The 15,199-nt window shown below is 47.1% G+C and overlaps 1 protein-coding gene across 4 annotated transcripts in view; it reads left to right on the top strand.

The window, feature by feature from the left end:
* Positions 1–15,199, top strand: part of MRVI1 (murine retrovirus integration site 1 homolog) — a 135,521-nt gene that overhangs the window by 68,279 nt on the left and 52,043 nt on the right. Inside the window, exons 4-10 of one of the 4 annotated variants that reach the window (XM_008069283.2) lie at positions 1,002–1,072; positions 3,169–3,342; positions 4,405–4,485; positions 4,965–5,017; positions 5,222–5,266; positions 6,591–7,205; positions 9,262–9,340. In XM_008069283.2, the coding sequence (XP_008067474.1) occupies positions 1,002–1,072; positions 3,169–3,342; positions 4,405–4,485; positions 4,965–5,017; positions 5,222–5,266; positions 6,591–7,205; positions 9,262–9,340 (1,118 nt within the window). Of the gene's footprint in view, positions 1–1,001; positions 1,073–3,168; positions 3,343–4,404; positions 4,491–4,964; positions 5,018–5,218; positions 5,267–6,590; positions 7,206–9,261; positions 9,341–15,199 lie in introns of all 4 variants that reach the window. The other 3 variants (XM_008069284.2, XM_008069287.2, XM_008069286.2) reach the window with 3 other exon arrangements.

Genomic DNA, 15,199 nt, shown 5'->3' with positions numbered 1-15,199 from the left:
ATTAGCCTGTGCATTGGTCTACTGGAATGAGATTGTCTAAGAATAATTTTCAAAAAGTTGAAAAGATAATTCTCATACAAAATTGTCTGGGTACCGTGGCTCACACCACTTGTAATCCCAGCACTCTAAGAAGCCAAGACAGGAGGATCTTTTGAGGCCCCATTACTTTGTTTCTACAAAATAATTTTAAAAAAAATTAACTGGGCATGGTGCTGCACACCTATATTCCCAGCTACTCAGGAAGCTGAAGCAGAAAGATCGCTTGAGCTCAGGAGGTCAAGGCTACAGTGAGTTGTGATTATGCCACTGCACTCCAGCCTGGGTGACAGAATGAGATCCTGACTCAAAAACAAAAAAAAAAAAAACAAAAATAAAACACATATATGAGCATATGTCAAAGATTTGCTTACCTCATTAACAAGGGAAGCAGCAGGCTACCAAAGCCAGTTCAAAGGAAGATACAAGAAATGGATAGACATCTATATTCAGTGGGGAGGAAAAGAGTGCTAGAATAAAGTTGCTAAGTTAGGTATAAAACAGGTTCACGTTCTAAGGGAAACGTGAAACTGTATGTTAGTCTTTTCTCTCAAATGGAAATCAACTGCATCTCTACCAGACAATGATTTACATTTTTTTAAAGGTTTCTACAGGTTTGATGTTAGCTCAGAGTCTGGGCCTTAATAAATAGTAAATATTCAGAAGCCAAAGTTACCACCCCTTAGAGCCACGGTTGGAAAACTTGCACATACATCAGACTCACGTGGACAGCTTGTTAAGTCACAGCTTGCTGGGCCCACCCCCAGAGTTTCTGATCTGGAATTTCCAAGGTGAGGCTTCAGAATTTGTGTTTCTAACAAGTTCCCAAGCTAAGAGTCTGAGGAATCCTGGAGGAGCTAATAAGGTGATATTCTAGGATGGCTTTGAAAAAATATACAGCACTTTTTCACCTATCATCAAGTTGTGGATTAATTTTCTTAATATGACTCTATTCTGTCTTTCAGAGCTCACAGTCCCCACAAGAGGCTTTCTCACCGACACTTGAAGGTTTCCACGGCTTCGCTGACGTCTGTAGGTAAGGGCCAGGCCAACTTGAAGGCATGTTCGAGTAGAAAGGCCAAGGTCTGGCAGCGTGGCTGGGCTTGGCTCCTTCCTCCCTCCTGCTCCTCAAGGCAGCCCATCCCTCCATGCCTAACAGCACAGAGTAGACCAGCCCATCTGTGTCTGAGTCCAGACGAAGTATGCTATCTAATTTCAATTTCTGTTGCTAAAGAGACAAGACCAGGGCACAAAGAAGAAGATGAGGGTATCAGAGAAAGATAGAACAGCTGGGTGAAGCTCGATTCTGGGGCTCAGGAGGAAGAGTTCTCCAGCCCCTGCTGGAAAGTCCCACATCCAGGTCAGAGTGTTTGCCTGAGTGTAAAGGCTGGCTACGCTGTTCACCTGCTCATCCCCAGATGGTTTCTCTGGGCCTGCCCTGGGCTATTGGGACATAGATATAATACAGAGTTGGTCCCTGCGTTCATGAAGCTCATTGTGAGGAGACTGAGAAATGAATAGATGTAATCAGGACACTATTACAAGAAGCTGCACAGAAAAGCTAGAGAAACAGAGGCAAGAAGGGACCCAAGTCTCTCTGGGGAGGGGGAGCGTTTGGGTAGGTATTCCAGAGGAGTTGGTAGTTGGGTTGTGCCTTAGAGAGTTGGACAGATCGTCAAGAGGGAGGAAAGACATTCCAGGGGGAAGAAACGCAGTGAAGATGCAGAGGGCGTGACAGAACACGGTCATGGCAACTGGAATATTCTGCCCTGTGGACTAGTCAGGACCCTTTCAAATAATAGAAATCTACCTCCAGCTACCTCATACCAAAAAAATAAAAATAATGAAAGCCAGATTTGTGATTATCCCATTCCATCTCTTGAGTTTTCTTTCTTGTGTGTTAGCATTCTCTCGGGCAGGCTCTTCACACAAGGTAGCCAATGACTGCCAGCAGCTCCAAGCATCCGTCCCCTCAGGAGACAGAGTGCCTCTTCCCCATGTATTCCACGCAATTCCCGGGACTGCCTCTCATGTGGCCAGGCCTGAGTCAATCCCTGTGACCAAGAGGGTTGAATTCATTGATTGGTCGAGGCTGGTCCATGTTCCCACTCTCAGCACTTGGGGTTGAGGGTGGAGGTGAAGGTGGTTAGCTCCTCCTGATATAATGGGGAATCAGAGGGGCTACAGCTGAAGAAGGGAGAGTGGAGGCTAGGGAGGCGGAATGAGAGTCGTTCACTGCAGAAGGACAGGAGTGGAGGGACCAGCAACGTTGGCTGAGCCCAGTTTGGAGTTTAGATGCCATACTGAGGAGCAGGAGGAACTCCCATGAGATGAGGCAGGGAATGGCACGGTCAGATGTGGCTGGCAGGAAGGTCACTGATCGGCAGAAGAGAATGGGATCACCTGAGGATGGGGACCTAGTAGGTGGTGGATGTAATTGTCCAGGTAAGGGCTGATGAGCAAGCATAGAGATGAAAGGCAGGTTCCAGGGATGCTTATTGGTAAATGTCAGGACTTGATCAGTTCATTGGATGTGGGGAGGAAGAGGGGTGTGTGTGGAGTGACTCTCCTGTTCCTAGCAGCCGGATGAGAGGTGGTGTCATTCACCCACTCCATCCAGAGGGACTGCTGGAGGAGGGGCAGTTTGGGAGAAGGATGGGGGTAAATGACATAAGGGGAGAGAAGGTGGCCATGGGTGGCCATTACCCATGATCTCTGGATCCTCTCAATCTATATACCTTAAGTCAACTTGTTTGTTAAAGAAGCAGAGACCTGAAGCAAGAACACACTAGGGGAGCAGATGGCATGGGATGGGAGTCGGGGGAGGTGGATCCTGGAGGGCCCTTCCTTCACAGCAGAGTTTAGGGTGGTTTGGGGACCCAAGATGGCTTCCTGACCACTTGTGACCAAGGACATGCCACAGCCACAGGTTGCAAGCCAGAGGGGCCAGTCCTGCAGAAGAAGCCACTGTGTCCCCATGCAACCCTCTCCATGGCATTGGGCCAGGGTTCGACAGGCTGGGTTGGCTCTGGGCAGCATCCCTGGGCTCAGGTGCGGCATGGCATGGCAAGGCCTCCCGGTCTGGGACCAAGGATGCAGTGGCTCTCACCAGAGCTCACCTTCCCCCTGCAGACCCTGCGGGGCACATCATTGACCTGGTGAATGACCAGCTGCCGGACATCAGCATCTCGGAAGAAGACAAGAAGAAAAACCTGGCGTTGCTGGAAGAAGCAAAGTCGGTGAGCGAGCGATTCCTGACTCGCCGTGGGAGGAAGTCCAGGAGTGGACCCGGAGACTCCCCGTCAGGTAGGGCGGGGCTGGGGGCACAGATGGTTGCCCTGAGTCCTCAGCCAGGAAAGGAAGGGTGGGGAGGAAAGGGCCAGGGACCAACTGCAGTGGGAGCCTTGCCTCTATAGGGGTGGCCCTTGACTCGCCTGCCCTAGGTCTCAGGCCCCAGGAGAACTAAGCCTCGTGGAGAGGATCCTGAAGAGAAGGCATGTTGCTCGGTTCCAGAAGCTCTGAAATGCCTACCCAACGCTGGCCTGGAAAACTTCTGCTTTTCACTTTTTGGCCCTGTGTGTGACTATCATGGCTTGCCATTTGCCAAAAATTGTCAACCTATATGATACCATAAACAACTTGGACGACTGTACCTCTACCCCAAGCTTCCACCTCCCCGAGTCCTGCATGAAGGGAAATCCTCACGGGATGCCCATGTACACAGACCCCTGTGCCACCCTGCTTTCCCCAGGAGGCCCTGTTCTGTGGGCACCTCCTCAGCAGAGGTCTGGAGAGCCATGCTGGGCTGTCTTCCTGATCTCTAACTATGGACCCTGAGAAGGATCCTAGGCCCTCTGGGAGAAGAGGAGGTAGTTTGGGGGAATTCCTGGGCAAGAGGGAGAGTTTTCTGGGCCCGAGAAGCCTCCTTCAGCCTCTGTGTTAGAGTCATTCTTCTTCCTGAGCAGAAGGTTGGGCCTGGTTTCTTTGGCCAAGTGCAAATGTACTCGGGACAAATGTGGCGGTTGAAATCCGGGCCATTCTGGAAAGTCTGGAAGGCACAGCCTTTGGCACGGTATCTGCCAAGCAATGCCAGGTCCTCCATTTTGGAAGGTGCTTTGAAGTCAGCCAGACAGGCTGAGGAGTGTGACTCCATTGCCCACCCCTCAGATGGCCCAAGGGCCCCCTCTGTTGGTCAGTCATTAGGGAGGGGCCTGGCTGTGGCAGAAGCCCATGGCAGCCCAGCATCAACCCCTGACCCCAACAAGGCAGGCCCGGTTTTCAGGGTTCAGAGCCACCTAAAAGGATGTGTTTGTAGGCTGAAGTCCTAAACGTTCACAGATGTCAACCAATTTGTACCTGTCTCCACAGCTGTTTCCCCAAACCTCAGCCCCGGATCCTCTCCTGTTTCTTCTCGGAGCAACTCACTTATAATCGCTACCCCACCACCAGGTGAGGCTCAGGCACTTCTTGCCCTGCCTCTCCCTCTGGGTGGAGCCCAGCCTGCAGGCTTCTCCTTCAGAACCCCTGTTTGCCGCCTCCACACCTGTCTCCAGAGGATACCTGGCTGGGCTGCCCCAGCAAAGGCAGATGGACTTTCTATTAGGTTTTTGGGCTTGTGTTGGGAGCCCAGGGTCAGAAAGTTTGGATGAGGAAGGGGGCTCAGGCTGGGCCCAGGCAGCCTGGGTTCAAATCTCAGCACTAACACATCTTGGCTTTGTGACCTTAAATTCCCTATGCCTCAGTTTCCTCATATCATTTCTGTGAGGATTCAATGAGGGCCCACCACAGAACCTGACACGTGGGAAGTAGTCAGCAAATAGTGGTACTTCTGACTCCAGGCCTGAGATTGCTAAGGGACAACATTCTGGGGAGGTAAGAGAACCACTGAGGGTGCTGGTCATCACTGACTAGTGTCTGGATCCTTCCAGGTTTGGATGTGTGCAGTGGCCTACCATCCCCTCTGCCCGGATCACCACCACAGGTAACAGGGCCCCACTTGCTATGCTGTTTCTGTGCCAATGGGTTTCTCCCCTAACACCCAGGAGGCCCTTCACGACCCACCAGTGATGGGGGTGCTGGGTGGGGAGGCATGTACACCACTGCTAGGGGCCTCCTTGAGGGTGTCTCAAGAGGACACATGGTCCCTTCCCACTGCTGACTGACTTGTGTTTACTTCCTCCAGCAGAAGGGGGATGAGGCCGAAGTCTCTTCACCTCACCTTGGAGAGCCTGTGAGTTTGATCTTTGCCCAATTTGGTTGATTGGGGTGTGGGAGACAGCTTTCCAGAAGTCCAGGCTGGCCCTGGCAGCCTGTGAGTGTGTGCATGTGTGAGTGGAGGTCAGAGCAGGAGAAACAGATTCCTCTACCCCATCATGACCGAAATCTGAGGTGGAGGGGTGAGAAGGCAGGATTTGGTGGGGTTGACCTCCGTGGAGGTAATGCTTTAGCCCTGATTCCCAGTCAGGCTGCTGGTTGGAGACAAGGGGGACCTCCAGGTCCAGTACAGCCAGGCAAGACTGCTGCTCCGCTGGAAACTGCGGGAAAGCTTGCGCTCCTGCTTGGAGTTTTGCCTAGGGCAGCCAGGAAAACCTCATCTTTGTTGATGGGCAATAGAACCACCACACACCTGCTCAGAGCAGGGTGCCCAAGTGCTCAAGGTGTGTCAGGAGCAACATTAGCACTGAGTCTCACCTAGGCTGGGCGTGGTGGCTTGTGCCTGTCATTCCAGCACTTTGGGAGGCCAAGGCGGGAGGATCACTTGAGCCCAGGAGTTTGAGACCAGCCTGGGCAACATAGCAAGACCTCAACTCTATCTTTAAATAAAATTTTTTAGAAAATTAAATTAAGTAAAGAATTCAGTCTCACCTAGAACAGGATCCAGGATAGAATCTCTGGAAGAGCTGCAGCACACATGCAAGACAGCCACACAAATACCCAGACATGACCCCCATGCTTCTCAGAAGGCAGGTTTCCATTAGGAATGAAAGCAGAATGCAGGACTTGAAAGTTTCTGAAAGTAAGATACAACCTTTACAAGAATTGTCTCAGCCATTGATTCTTAACCACTTTGGGATCATGGAACTCTCTGAGAAATTGTTGAAAGTTGTGGATTCTCTTCCCAGAAAAGTACCCTTTTACACTCACAAACATACACATACATTTGTATATAATTTCAGAGTGTCCTAAGATTTAAGGGTCTTGCCAGGCAGAGCCAAGGCTAGAATATGGGGCAACCGAGTTGGGGGTCAAAGCTGCCTTTTAGGCCACTCTCTTCCTCAGTCTCTAGCCCTTGGGAAGTTTTTGGCTGGTTTTGAATTGCAGGTCCCATTGTCCTCTCTGTTTTACAAACCTCAGACTTTGTGGATCCTCTTTGCTGGCTCAGCCCTGCCTGAGAAGCTCGTTTCTTCCCATGGTCTACTCACACCATAATACTCACATACACAAATGGGCCCCTTGCAGGGCCTGTGGGGGCAGAGGCCCCACAGCAGAAGTGGCCCCGCCTGTCCCCTCCCTGACCTGCCTCCAGAGTCCCAGTTTTACCTTGTCTTTTTCAGAATGTCCCCAAAGGGCTAGTTGACCGGAAACAGAATGACCAGAGGAAAGTGTCTCAGGGCAGGCTGGCCCCTCGTTCGCCCACATTTGAGAAGTCCAAAGAGATTGCAATAGAACAAAAGGAAAATTTTGATCCTCTCCACCATTCCGAGACCACACCCAAGGGACCAGCTTCTGGCACAAGCAACACTGGGAAAATGGCCCTTAACAGCCCCCAGCCTGGCCTTGTGGAGAGCGACCTGGGGAAGCAGCTGAAGACAGCCAGAGAGGGCAGCCCTCTGCTGAGAAGTCCGGCCCTGGGCTCAGGAGAGGAGCCTCCCCCAGGCCTCCAGGGCAGAAGCTCTGCTGGAGAACCTACAGGGCTCAAGGTCGGCTCCAAAGCTGAGCTGCGACTCCCTGTGTCCCGGCCTCCTCTGCTGCGGGGGGTCTCCTGGGACAGCAGCCCTGAGGAACCCAACCCCCGGCTACAGAAAGTGCTTGCCAAGCTGCCACTGACAGAGGAAGAGAAGCGCTTGGCAGGCAAAGTGAGCCCCAAGCTGGCCAAGGCACCTGGACTCAAAGACTTTCAGATCCAAGTGCAACCCGTGCGGATGCAGAAATTGACCAAGCTCCGTGAGGTGGGTTCCTGGGGGCCTGCTGGGTTGGGTGTGCACTCCAGGTCCCCCCTGGGCTGATGACCTCTGGGCTGAGCCTGGACCTCAGGGCGACTTGCGCCTCTAGAGGGTTCTGAGCTATCAGGCCCTGAACGTGGCATCACTTTCATAAGCTCCAGTTTTAGGTATGTTTTTTACCAAAGTTACCAGGCCAAGGTCAGTCTTGGATATTTTTGCCACACAAAGCCACATTTTAGGGGGAGGCAGGAGAGTGGAGAGAGAGGTGAGCCCTTTAGTCTTGAGCTGTTTTCCTCCTCCAACTGAAATTGGAGGCTCACAAACAGGAACCCCTTGATGGAGCACTGGGTCCTGCCTAGGACTGGCTCAGCAAAGAGGAAATCGCTTTTTCCTCTGTCGTGCCCCAAGCTCTCCTTCCTGATGCCTGTCAGTAAAGCGCTCTCAATCCATATGCAAGTATGATGATGGCCATGAGGGGCTACTCAGTCCATGATGGATTTCTTCCAATGGAGTCCCCAGCTTCCATTGGCCATCAAACCAGGCGTGGTGGCCTCTCATGGGGCCACCACCCTATGCAGGGTGTGATTGGAGTTCTCCAGAGATACAGAGGAGAGAGACTTGAGTGTGAGGGAGAGAAGAGTTGATTGGACAAAGAAATCCCCTCTTCCCCAGAAGGCCTACCTGGAGTCAAAGCCAAGGCAACTGAGGTTCATAGGGAGGGGCCCAGCGCCCCCACAGTTGGAGCTGGCCAAGACCCCTTCTGACTTCCCTACAGAGGAAAGTGTGGGGCAGGGAAAAAATGAGGTGCCTGGTAGCATTCAAGCACAAGTGAGGGGACTTCTGTGCTAGCAGAGACACATTCCAATGCTGGACACACCCTCTTCAGAAACCTTCATGGTGCTCTGAGTTGGAGATTCAGGGGAGCTGCGGCCTGGCTATTGGTGTTAACATATTAAACCAAAAACCCAGCCAGAAAGACCTAGCTAGCTACTGGATCAGCACAGGGTCTGGAGGGGCTGCCATGGTGGGCTGCAGTCCCAGGAATTTGCCTTCATGGGCTTCTGATCATCAGGGCTCAGGCATAGGCCACAAGCAACTCCCTATGCCCCTGCAGGTTTCTCTCATTCAGCAAAGTTATAGAGAACCTGGAGGCCTCCTGCCATTAACCATTGCCCTAGCAGTCAAGCACCACCCCCACACAATCCAGTGTGCTGAGAGCTGGTAGGCTGTGGGCCTCTCACCTGCTAAGCAAGCAGGTAAATGGCCCTTGACCATGACTTTCACTTGGACCATGAGCACCCTCCGCTCCCCTTCTTTTCCTTCTTTATGGGGCAAACTACTCAAGTGGCCTCTGCCATGCAGGAAACTCAAAGTCCATTGATGGCATGAATCACAAGGGGCCAGGAGCTCTGCCAGGCATGCTGATTGGCTTAGAGCAGGTGTGAGCCTACCTGGGCCACATACCTGTGGTCAGCATCCCATCTCTCCGGTGTTGAGGCCCCAAGGCAGCCATTCTCAGGGCTCATTTGTCTGTAGAGTTTAAAAACTCAAGAGGTTCCATAAAAGGCCGATGAGGAACTAAGGGAGTGGGGTCACAGCTCCTGAAAGTGGGCCAGAAAACAAGACAGGGAGCTCCATTCAGTGAGGTCACCAAAGGCTGTTTCCAGGAACAGCCCCATACACACCCAGAGGACACCCCTGTCCCCAGAGTCCTCGTTCTGCTCTTCCAGCCCTCTCCAAACTTCCAGCCCTTCAAATTCAGCCACGGTGTAGCTGAGCAGTTTATTTCCCTGAAGTCGAGGGACTTATCTAAAAAGCAGACCATGCCCAGGGTACTTCTTGACCCAAGGATGTGGCAGTTTCTGGCACCTTCATGGGCCAGGAGAGGAGCTGTTTTTCTGGCATTCCTCAGATCTCACCATGCCATGGTCGCCCAGCTCTGAAGCTGCCCCTGGTGTCTCCCACCTAAGGCTGAGTTGCCACAGAACTATAGATAGAACCAAGAGAAGAGTCCAGTCCGATGCCATCATCCGAAATGCTGTCTTTTTCTCTTCTTACAAAGGAACACATCCTGATGAGAAATCAGAACTTAGTGGGGCTCAAGCTTCCAGACCTTAGTGAAGCGGCTGAGCAGGAAAAAGGTAGGTGGGGTCGGGGCAGATGATCCCTCAGGCCAGGGTCGGATTTTTCTGTGCCAGATCAAGGAAGGGAAATGTGTAAACTTGAGACTTCCTGCCAGTGGCCTTTGTCAGGAGGGCCAGACACAGAGCAGGCCTCAGTAAATATTTGCAGATGAATGAATTAATCGAATTGTTTTTCCTGCCCACTGAGAGAACCTCCACACCTGTCTCCTTCCCACTAGCCTGCAGGCCCCAGGTGGACCCTGCCAGCGCCCCCCCCCCAGCCTTGTTAACAGCTAGGAGATCTGGAAGGTGCCCCAGGCCTGAACTTTTGACGCTTCCTTTCCCCCTTGCACCCAGGAAGTCGCCCAAACAGATCAATTCATCTTTTCAAGGCATCAGGCCACCTCCTGCTTTCTAATCTGCTGTCTCCACCAAGTAATACCTCACCCCTGTCCTGCTGGGTGGTTGCAAGTCCCTTCCCCTGACCCTCTGGTTCCCCACCCCCCTCCACGTCTCTGCCAGACTCATCTTCTGAAAATAAGACTTTGGTTTCCTGCACAGCCTCCCCCTCCACACTCAACTCTGTTGATGCTTTTGATTGAGTCTAACCCTCTTAGATCTGGCAACCGGTCCAGTCCTGCTCTCAGCATCCCCCAGCACCTTTCCTTGACCGTATTCTTCAACATGTGTGTGTCAAGCCCCCTGTGAGTTGGAACTGTAAGGCCTATCACTACCCAGCCATGCGACCTGGGCCAGCTACCTCTCTGGGCCTGATTCCCCCCACATGTAAAATGGGGCTGACAGTACTTGCCTCGCAGGTTATCATGGAGATTAAATAAGCTGATATTTGAAAAGTACCTAAAAACAGTGCCTGGTACATGATAAGTGTTGTCTAGGTGTCAACTATTATTATCCCTAGGTGCAGAAGCCCCCCAAGGGCAGGAATTGGTGTGTGTGTCATCTGTGTGTGTCTCTGCCACTAAGTGCATATAATAGTATCTGGTACTCTTGGGCCCTGAATAAGTACTTGTTGTATAAATGAACGAATGAAATACTGTGTAAGATGTGGCGGAGTGCTGAGACAGGTACATGGAAATCATCCGTAACTGAAACCATAGTGCCAGGGGGTGGGCAAAGAGGAATGAGGGTGGACCCGAGGGGTGAGCCTTGTCATGCCTCAGTCTCTGCCCCGTCTCCTTCTGTGCTGCTGGCCCTCCTGCCTTTCTGGGTTGTATCATACCTGTCCCTTAAAGTGTGGCCAAGTCCTGCCATCTCTGCAAGCCTCTCTCTTTCCTCATTCTCTTTTGTATTTCTCTGTCTATATCCTGCTGCTTTTTTTTTCTGGGGGTGGGAATGGGTTATTTGATTTTTACTGTGGTAAATATATATATATGTAGCATAAAATTTACAGTTTGAATCTCTTGTGTGTGTGTATGTGTTGAAGTCTCATTCTGACGCCCAGGCTGGAGTGCCGTGGCACGCTCACGGCCACCCCAGCGTCGACCTGCTGGGCTCCGGCAATCCTTCCGTCTTAACCTTCCAAGTAGCTGGAACTATAAGCACATGCTACTACACCTGGCTAATTTTTTATTTTTATTGTAGAGACGAGGTCTCGCCAAGTTGCCTGGCTGGTCTTGAACCCGCAGGCTCAGGCAATTCACTCGCCTTGGCCTCCCAAAGTGCTGGGATTACAGGCTGAGCCACTGAGCCCAGCCTGAATCACTTTAAATACACGGATCAGTGGCATTAAGTTATGTAACCATCATCACTATCCATTTTCAGGACTTCATTGTCTTCCCAAATGGAAACACCGTACCTGTTAAAAAATAACACCTCAATCCCTCCCTCCCCCAGGCCCTGGTAATCTCCCTTCTATTTTCTGTCTCTATGTATTAGACTATTCTAGGTCCCTCCTAGAAATGGACTCATACAGTATTTGTCCTCTTGTGTCTGGCTTATTTTATTTTTATTTAAACAACTTTGAGGGGGCTTTGAGAGAACCCACTTCCCCCACCTGGGCATATTGTACTTGACAGGTGATTTTTTTTTTGTCCCTCCACCCTTCCCCCCACTTCTGAGACTTCGGTGTCCATTATACCATTCGCTATGTCTTTGCAGATCCTTGGGTTAGCACCCATTTATAAGTGAGAACATGCAGTGTTTGGTTTTCTTTTCCTGTGTTAGTTTTCTTAGGATGATTTTCTCCAATTCCATCCAAGTAGCTGCAAAAGACATTATTTCATACTTTTTGATAGTTGAATAGTATTTCATAGTGAATATGTACCACATTTTCATTATTCATTGATCATTTGATGGGCATTTAGGTTGATTACGCATCTTTGAAATTGTGAATTGTTCTGCAATGAACAAGCGGGTACAGATGTCTTTTTTACATAACAACCTCTGTTCCTTAGTAGTGAGATTGCTGGATCAAATGGTAAATCTATTATTAGTTCTTTGAGTAATCTCTATACCACTTTCCATAGAGGTTGTATTAATTTACATTCCCACCAACAGTGTATAACCATTCCCTTTTCTTTAGATCTGGTGTTATCTCATTATGATTTTAGTTTGCATTTCCCTGATAAGTTGAGCATTTTTTTATGTTTGTTGGCCATTTGCACATCTTCTTTTGAGAGATGCCCTGTTCATATCGTTTACCCACTTTTTTTTTTTTTTTTTAAAGCTCTCACAGTGGGAGGGGACCTGAAAGGTTTGCCCCATTTATTCACTTTTTAGTGGGGGTTATTTGCTTTTTCTTGCTGATTTGTCTTAGTTCTTTGTAGATTCTGGATATTAGTCATTTGTCAGATGCATAGTTTGCAAATATCTTCTCCCACTCTGTAAGTTGTCTATTTGCTTTGTTGATTATTTCTTTTGCTGTGCAGAAACTTTTTAGCTTAATTAACTCCCACTTGTTTATTTTTGTTTTTGTTGCATTTGTTTTGGGGGTTTTAGCCATAAATTCTTTGCCTAGGCCGATGTCCAGAAGAGTTTTTCCTAGATTTTCTTCTAAGATTTATATGGTTTGGGGTCTGATGTTTAAGTCTTTAATCCATCTTAAGTTAATTTTTGTATATAGGGAGAGATAGAGATCAAGTTTCTTTTTCTGCAGATAGCTATCCAATTTTCCCAGTACCATTTTTTGCACGGGGTGTTCTTTCCCCAGTGTACGTTTTTGTCTGCTTTGTCAAAGTTCAGTTAGTTGTAGGTATTAGGGTTTATATCTGGATTCTCTGTTCTATTCCATTGATCCATATATCTGCTCTTGTACAGTACCACACTGTTTTGGATATTACAGCCTTGTATTATAATTTGAAGTTAGGTAATGTGATGCCTACAGCTTTATTTTTTTTACTTAGGATTATTTTGGCTATTCTGGTTCTTTTTTGGTTCCACATGAATTTTAGGATTGTTTTTTCTAATTCTGTGAAAAATAACACTGGTAGTTTGATAGAGATTGCATTGAATCTGTAGATAACCTCAGGTAATATGTTGAATCTTCTGATCCATGAGCATGAGATGTTTTTCCATTTGTGTCCTCTGCAATTTCATTCATTCAAGTTTTGTAGTTCTCATTATAGAGACTTTTCACCTCCTTGGTTAAATATATTCCTAGGTATTTTATCTTTGTGGCTGCTATTGTAAATGGAATTGACTTCTTGATTTGATTTTCAGCTTGGTAGTTACTGGTGTATAGCAGTGCTACTGATTGTTTGTGTTGATTTTGCATTCTGAAACTTTACTGAATTCATTTCTCAAGTCCAGGAGTCTTTTGGAAGAGTTTCTAGATTGCTCTAAGTATAAGATCATATTGTTGGCCTACAGAGAAAGTTTGATTTCTTCTTTTTCAATTTGTATACACTATATTTCTTTTTCTTGCCTAATTGCTCTGGCTAGGACTTCTAGCATTATGTTGAATAGTAGTGGTGAAAGTCAGCATCCTTGCCTTGTTCCAGTTCGGAGGGGTTATGCATTCAAATTTTCTCCATTCAGGATGACATTGGCTGTGGGAATGTCATATATGGCTTTTATTATTCTGAGGAATGTTCCTTCATACCTATTTTGCTGAGGGTTTTTATCATGAAGGGATGCTGGATTTTATCAAATGCTTTTTCTGCATCTATTGAAATGATCATATGATTTTTGTTTTAATTCTGTTTATGTAGTGGATCACATTTATTGACTTGTGTATGCTGAACCACCCTTGCATCCTTGGGATAACACCCACTTGGTCATGGTGTTTTTTTTTTTAATGTGTTGTTGAATTCAGTTTGCTAATATTTTCTTGAGGATTTTTGGGTCTATGTTCATAAAACATATTGGTCTGTAGTTTTCTTTTTTTGTTGTGTCTTGTTCTGTCTTTAGTATTACAGTGATACTGGTCTTGTAGAATGAGTTAGATAAGATTCCCTCTTCTTCAGTCATGTGGAGTGACTTCAGTAAAATTGGCACCAGTTTTTCTTTGAAGATCTGGTAGAATTTAGCTGTGCGTCCATCAGATCTTAGATTTTTTTTGTTGGGAGACTTCGAATTACTGTTTCTATCTCACTACTCATTGTTAGTTAGTTCAGGATTCTATTTCTTCCTAATTCAACATTAGGGGGTTGTATGTTTCCAAAAATTTATCTATTTCCTATAGACTGTCTAGTTTGCTTGCATAGAGGTGCTCATAATAGCCTCAGATAATCTTTTGAATTTCTGTTGTATCAGTTGTAATGTCTTCATTTTCATTTCTGGTTGAGCTAACTTGAGTCATCTCTCATTTCTTAATTAATCTAGCTAGCAGTCTATCAACTTTGTTTATCTTTGCAAAGACCCAACTTTTTGTTTCATTTCAACTCAATTGATTTCTCCTCTGATCTTCATTATTTCTTCTGCTAGCTTTGGGTTTGGTTTGTTCATGTTTTTCTAGTTCTTTGAGGTGTCGTGTTAGTTTGTCAATATGCAATCTTTCAGTCTTATTAATGTAGGCCTTAAGTGTTAAAATTTTCCTCTGAGCACAGCTTTGGCTATGTCCCAGAGGTTTTGATAGCTCATTTCATTGTTGTCATTCAATTCAAGGAATTTTTAAATTTACATCTAGATTTCATTGTTGACTCAAGGATCATTCAGGAATAAATTGTTTAACTTCCATGTTTTTGTTTGGTTTCATGAGTTCTTCTTGGAATTAATTTCTATTTACTAATTTATTCTATTTATTAATTAATTTATTCCACTGTGGTCTGAGAAGGTGCTTGTTATGATTTTGATTTTTTTGAATTTATCGAGACTTGATTTATGGCCTCTTTTATGTTCTATCTTGGAATATGTTCTATGTGCTGGTGAGAAAAAAGTATATTCTGTAGTTTTGGGAAGGAATGTTCTGTAGCTGTCCGTTAGTTCCATTGGCTCTAGAATCCACTTTAATGTTTCTTTGTTAATTTCTAACTTGATATATCTATTGCGTCATTGGAGTGTTGAAGTCTCCCACTAGTATTGTATTGTTGTCTATCTCTTGTTTTTTAGGTCTAGGAGAATTTGTTTTATAAAGCTGGGGGCTCTGGCAGTAGGCACATATATATTTAAAATCGTTATGTCTTCTCATTGAATTGATCCCTTTATCAGTATATAACACCAATCTCTGTCTTTTTTTTTTTTTTTTTTTTTTTTGCTGTTGTTAATTTAAAATCTGTTTTATCTGATATGAAAATGGCTACTCCTGTTCAATTTTGGTTTCCATTTGCATGAAATATTTTTCCCCACCCCATTACCTTGCCTATTCTATAGGAGTCTTTGTGAGTTAAGTGGGTCTCTTGAAGGCGGCAGACATTTGGGTTTTTTTTTTTTAATCCATTCTGCTGGTCTATATTGTTTTGGTGGGGAATTGAGACCATT

This window comes from Carlito syrichta, unplaced genomic scaffold (genome assembly GCF_000164805.1).
Source record: "Carlito syrichta isolate Samal-C Ts95f unplaced genomic scaffold, Tarsius_syrichta-2.0.1 Scaffold311906, whole genome shotgun sequence".
In the NCBI taxonomy this organism is placed as follows: Eukaryota; Metazoa; Chordata; class Mammalia; order Primates; family Tarsiidae; genus Carlito; species Carlito syrichta.
Note: the sequence above shows the minus strand (reverse complement) of the source record. Positions and strands in the feature narration are given on the sequence as shown.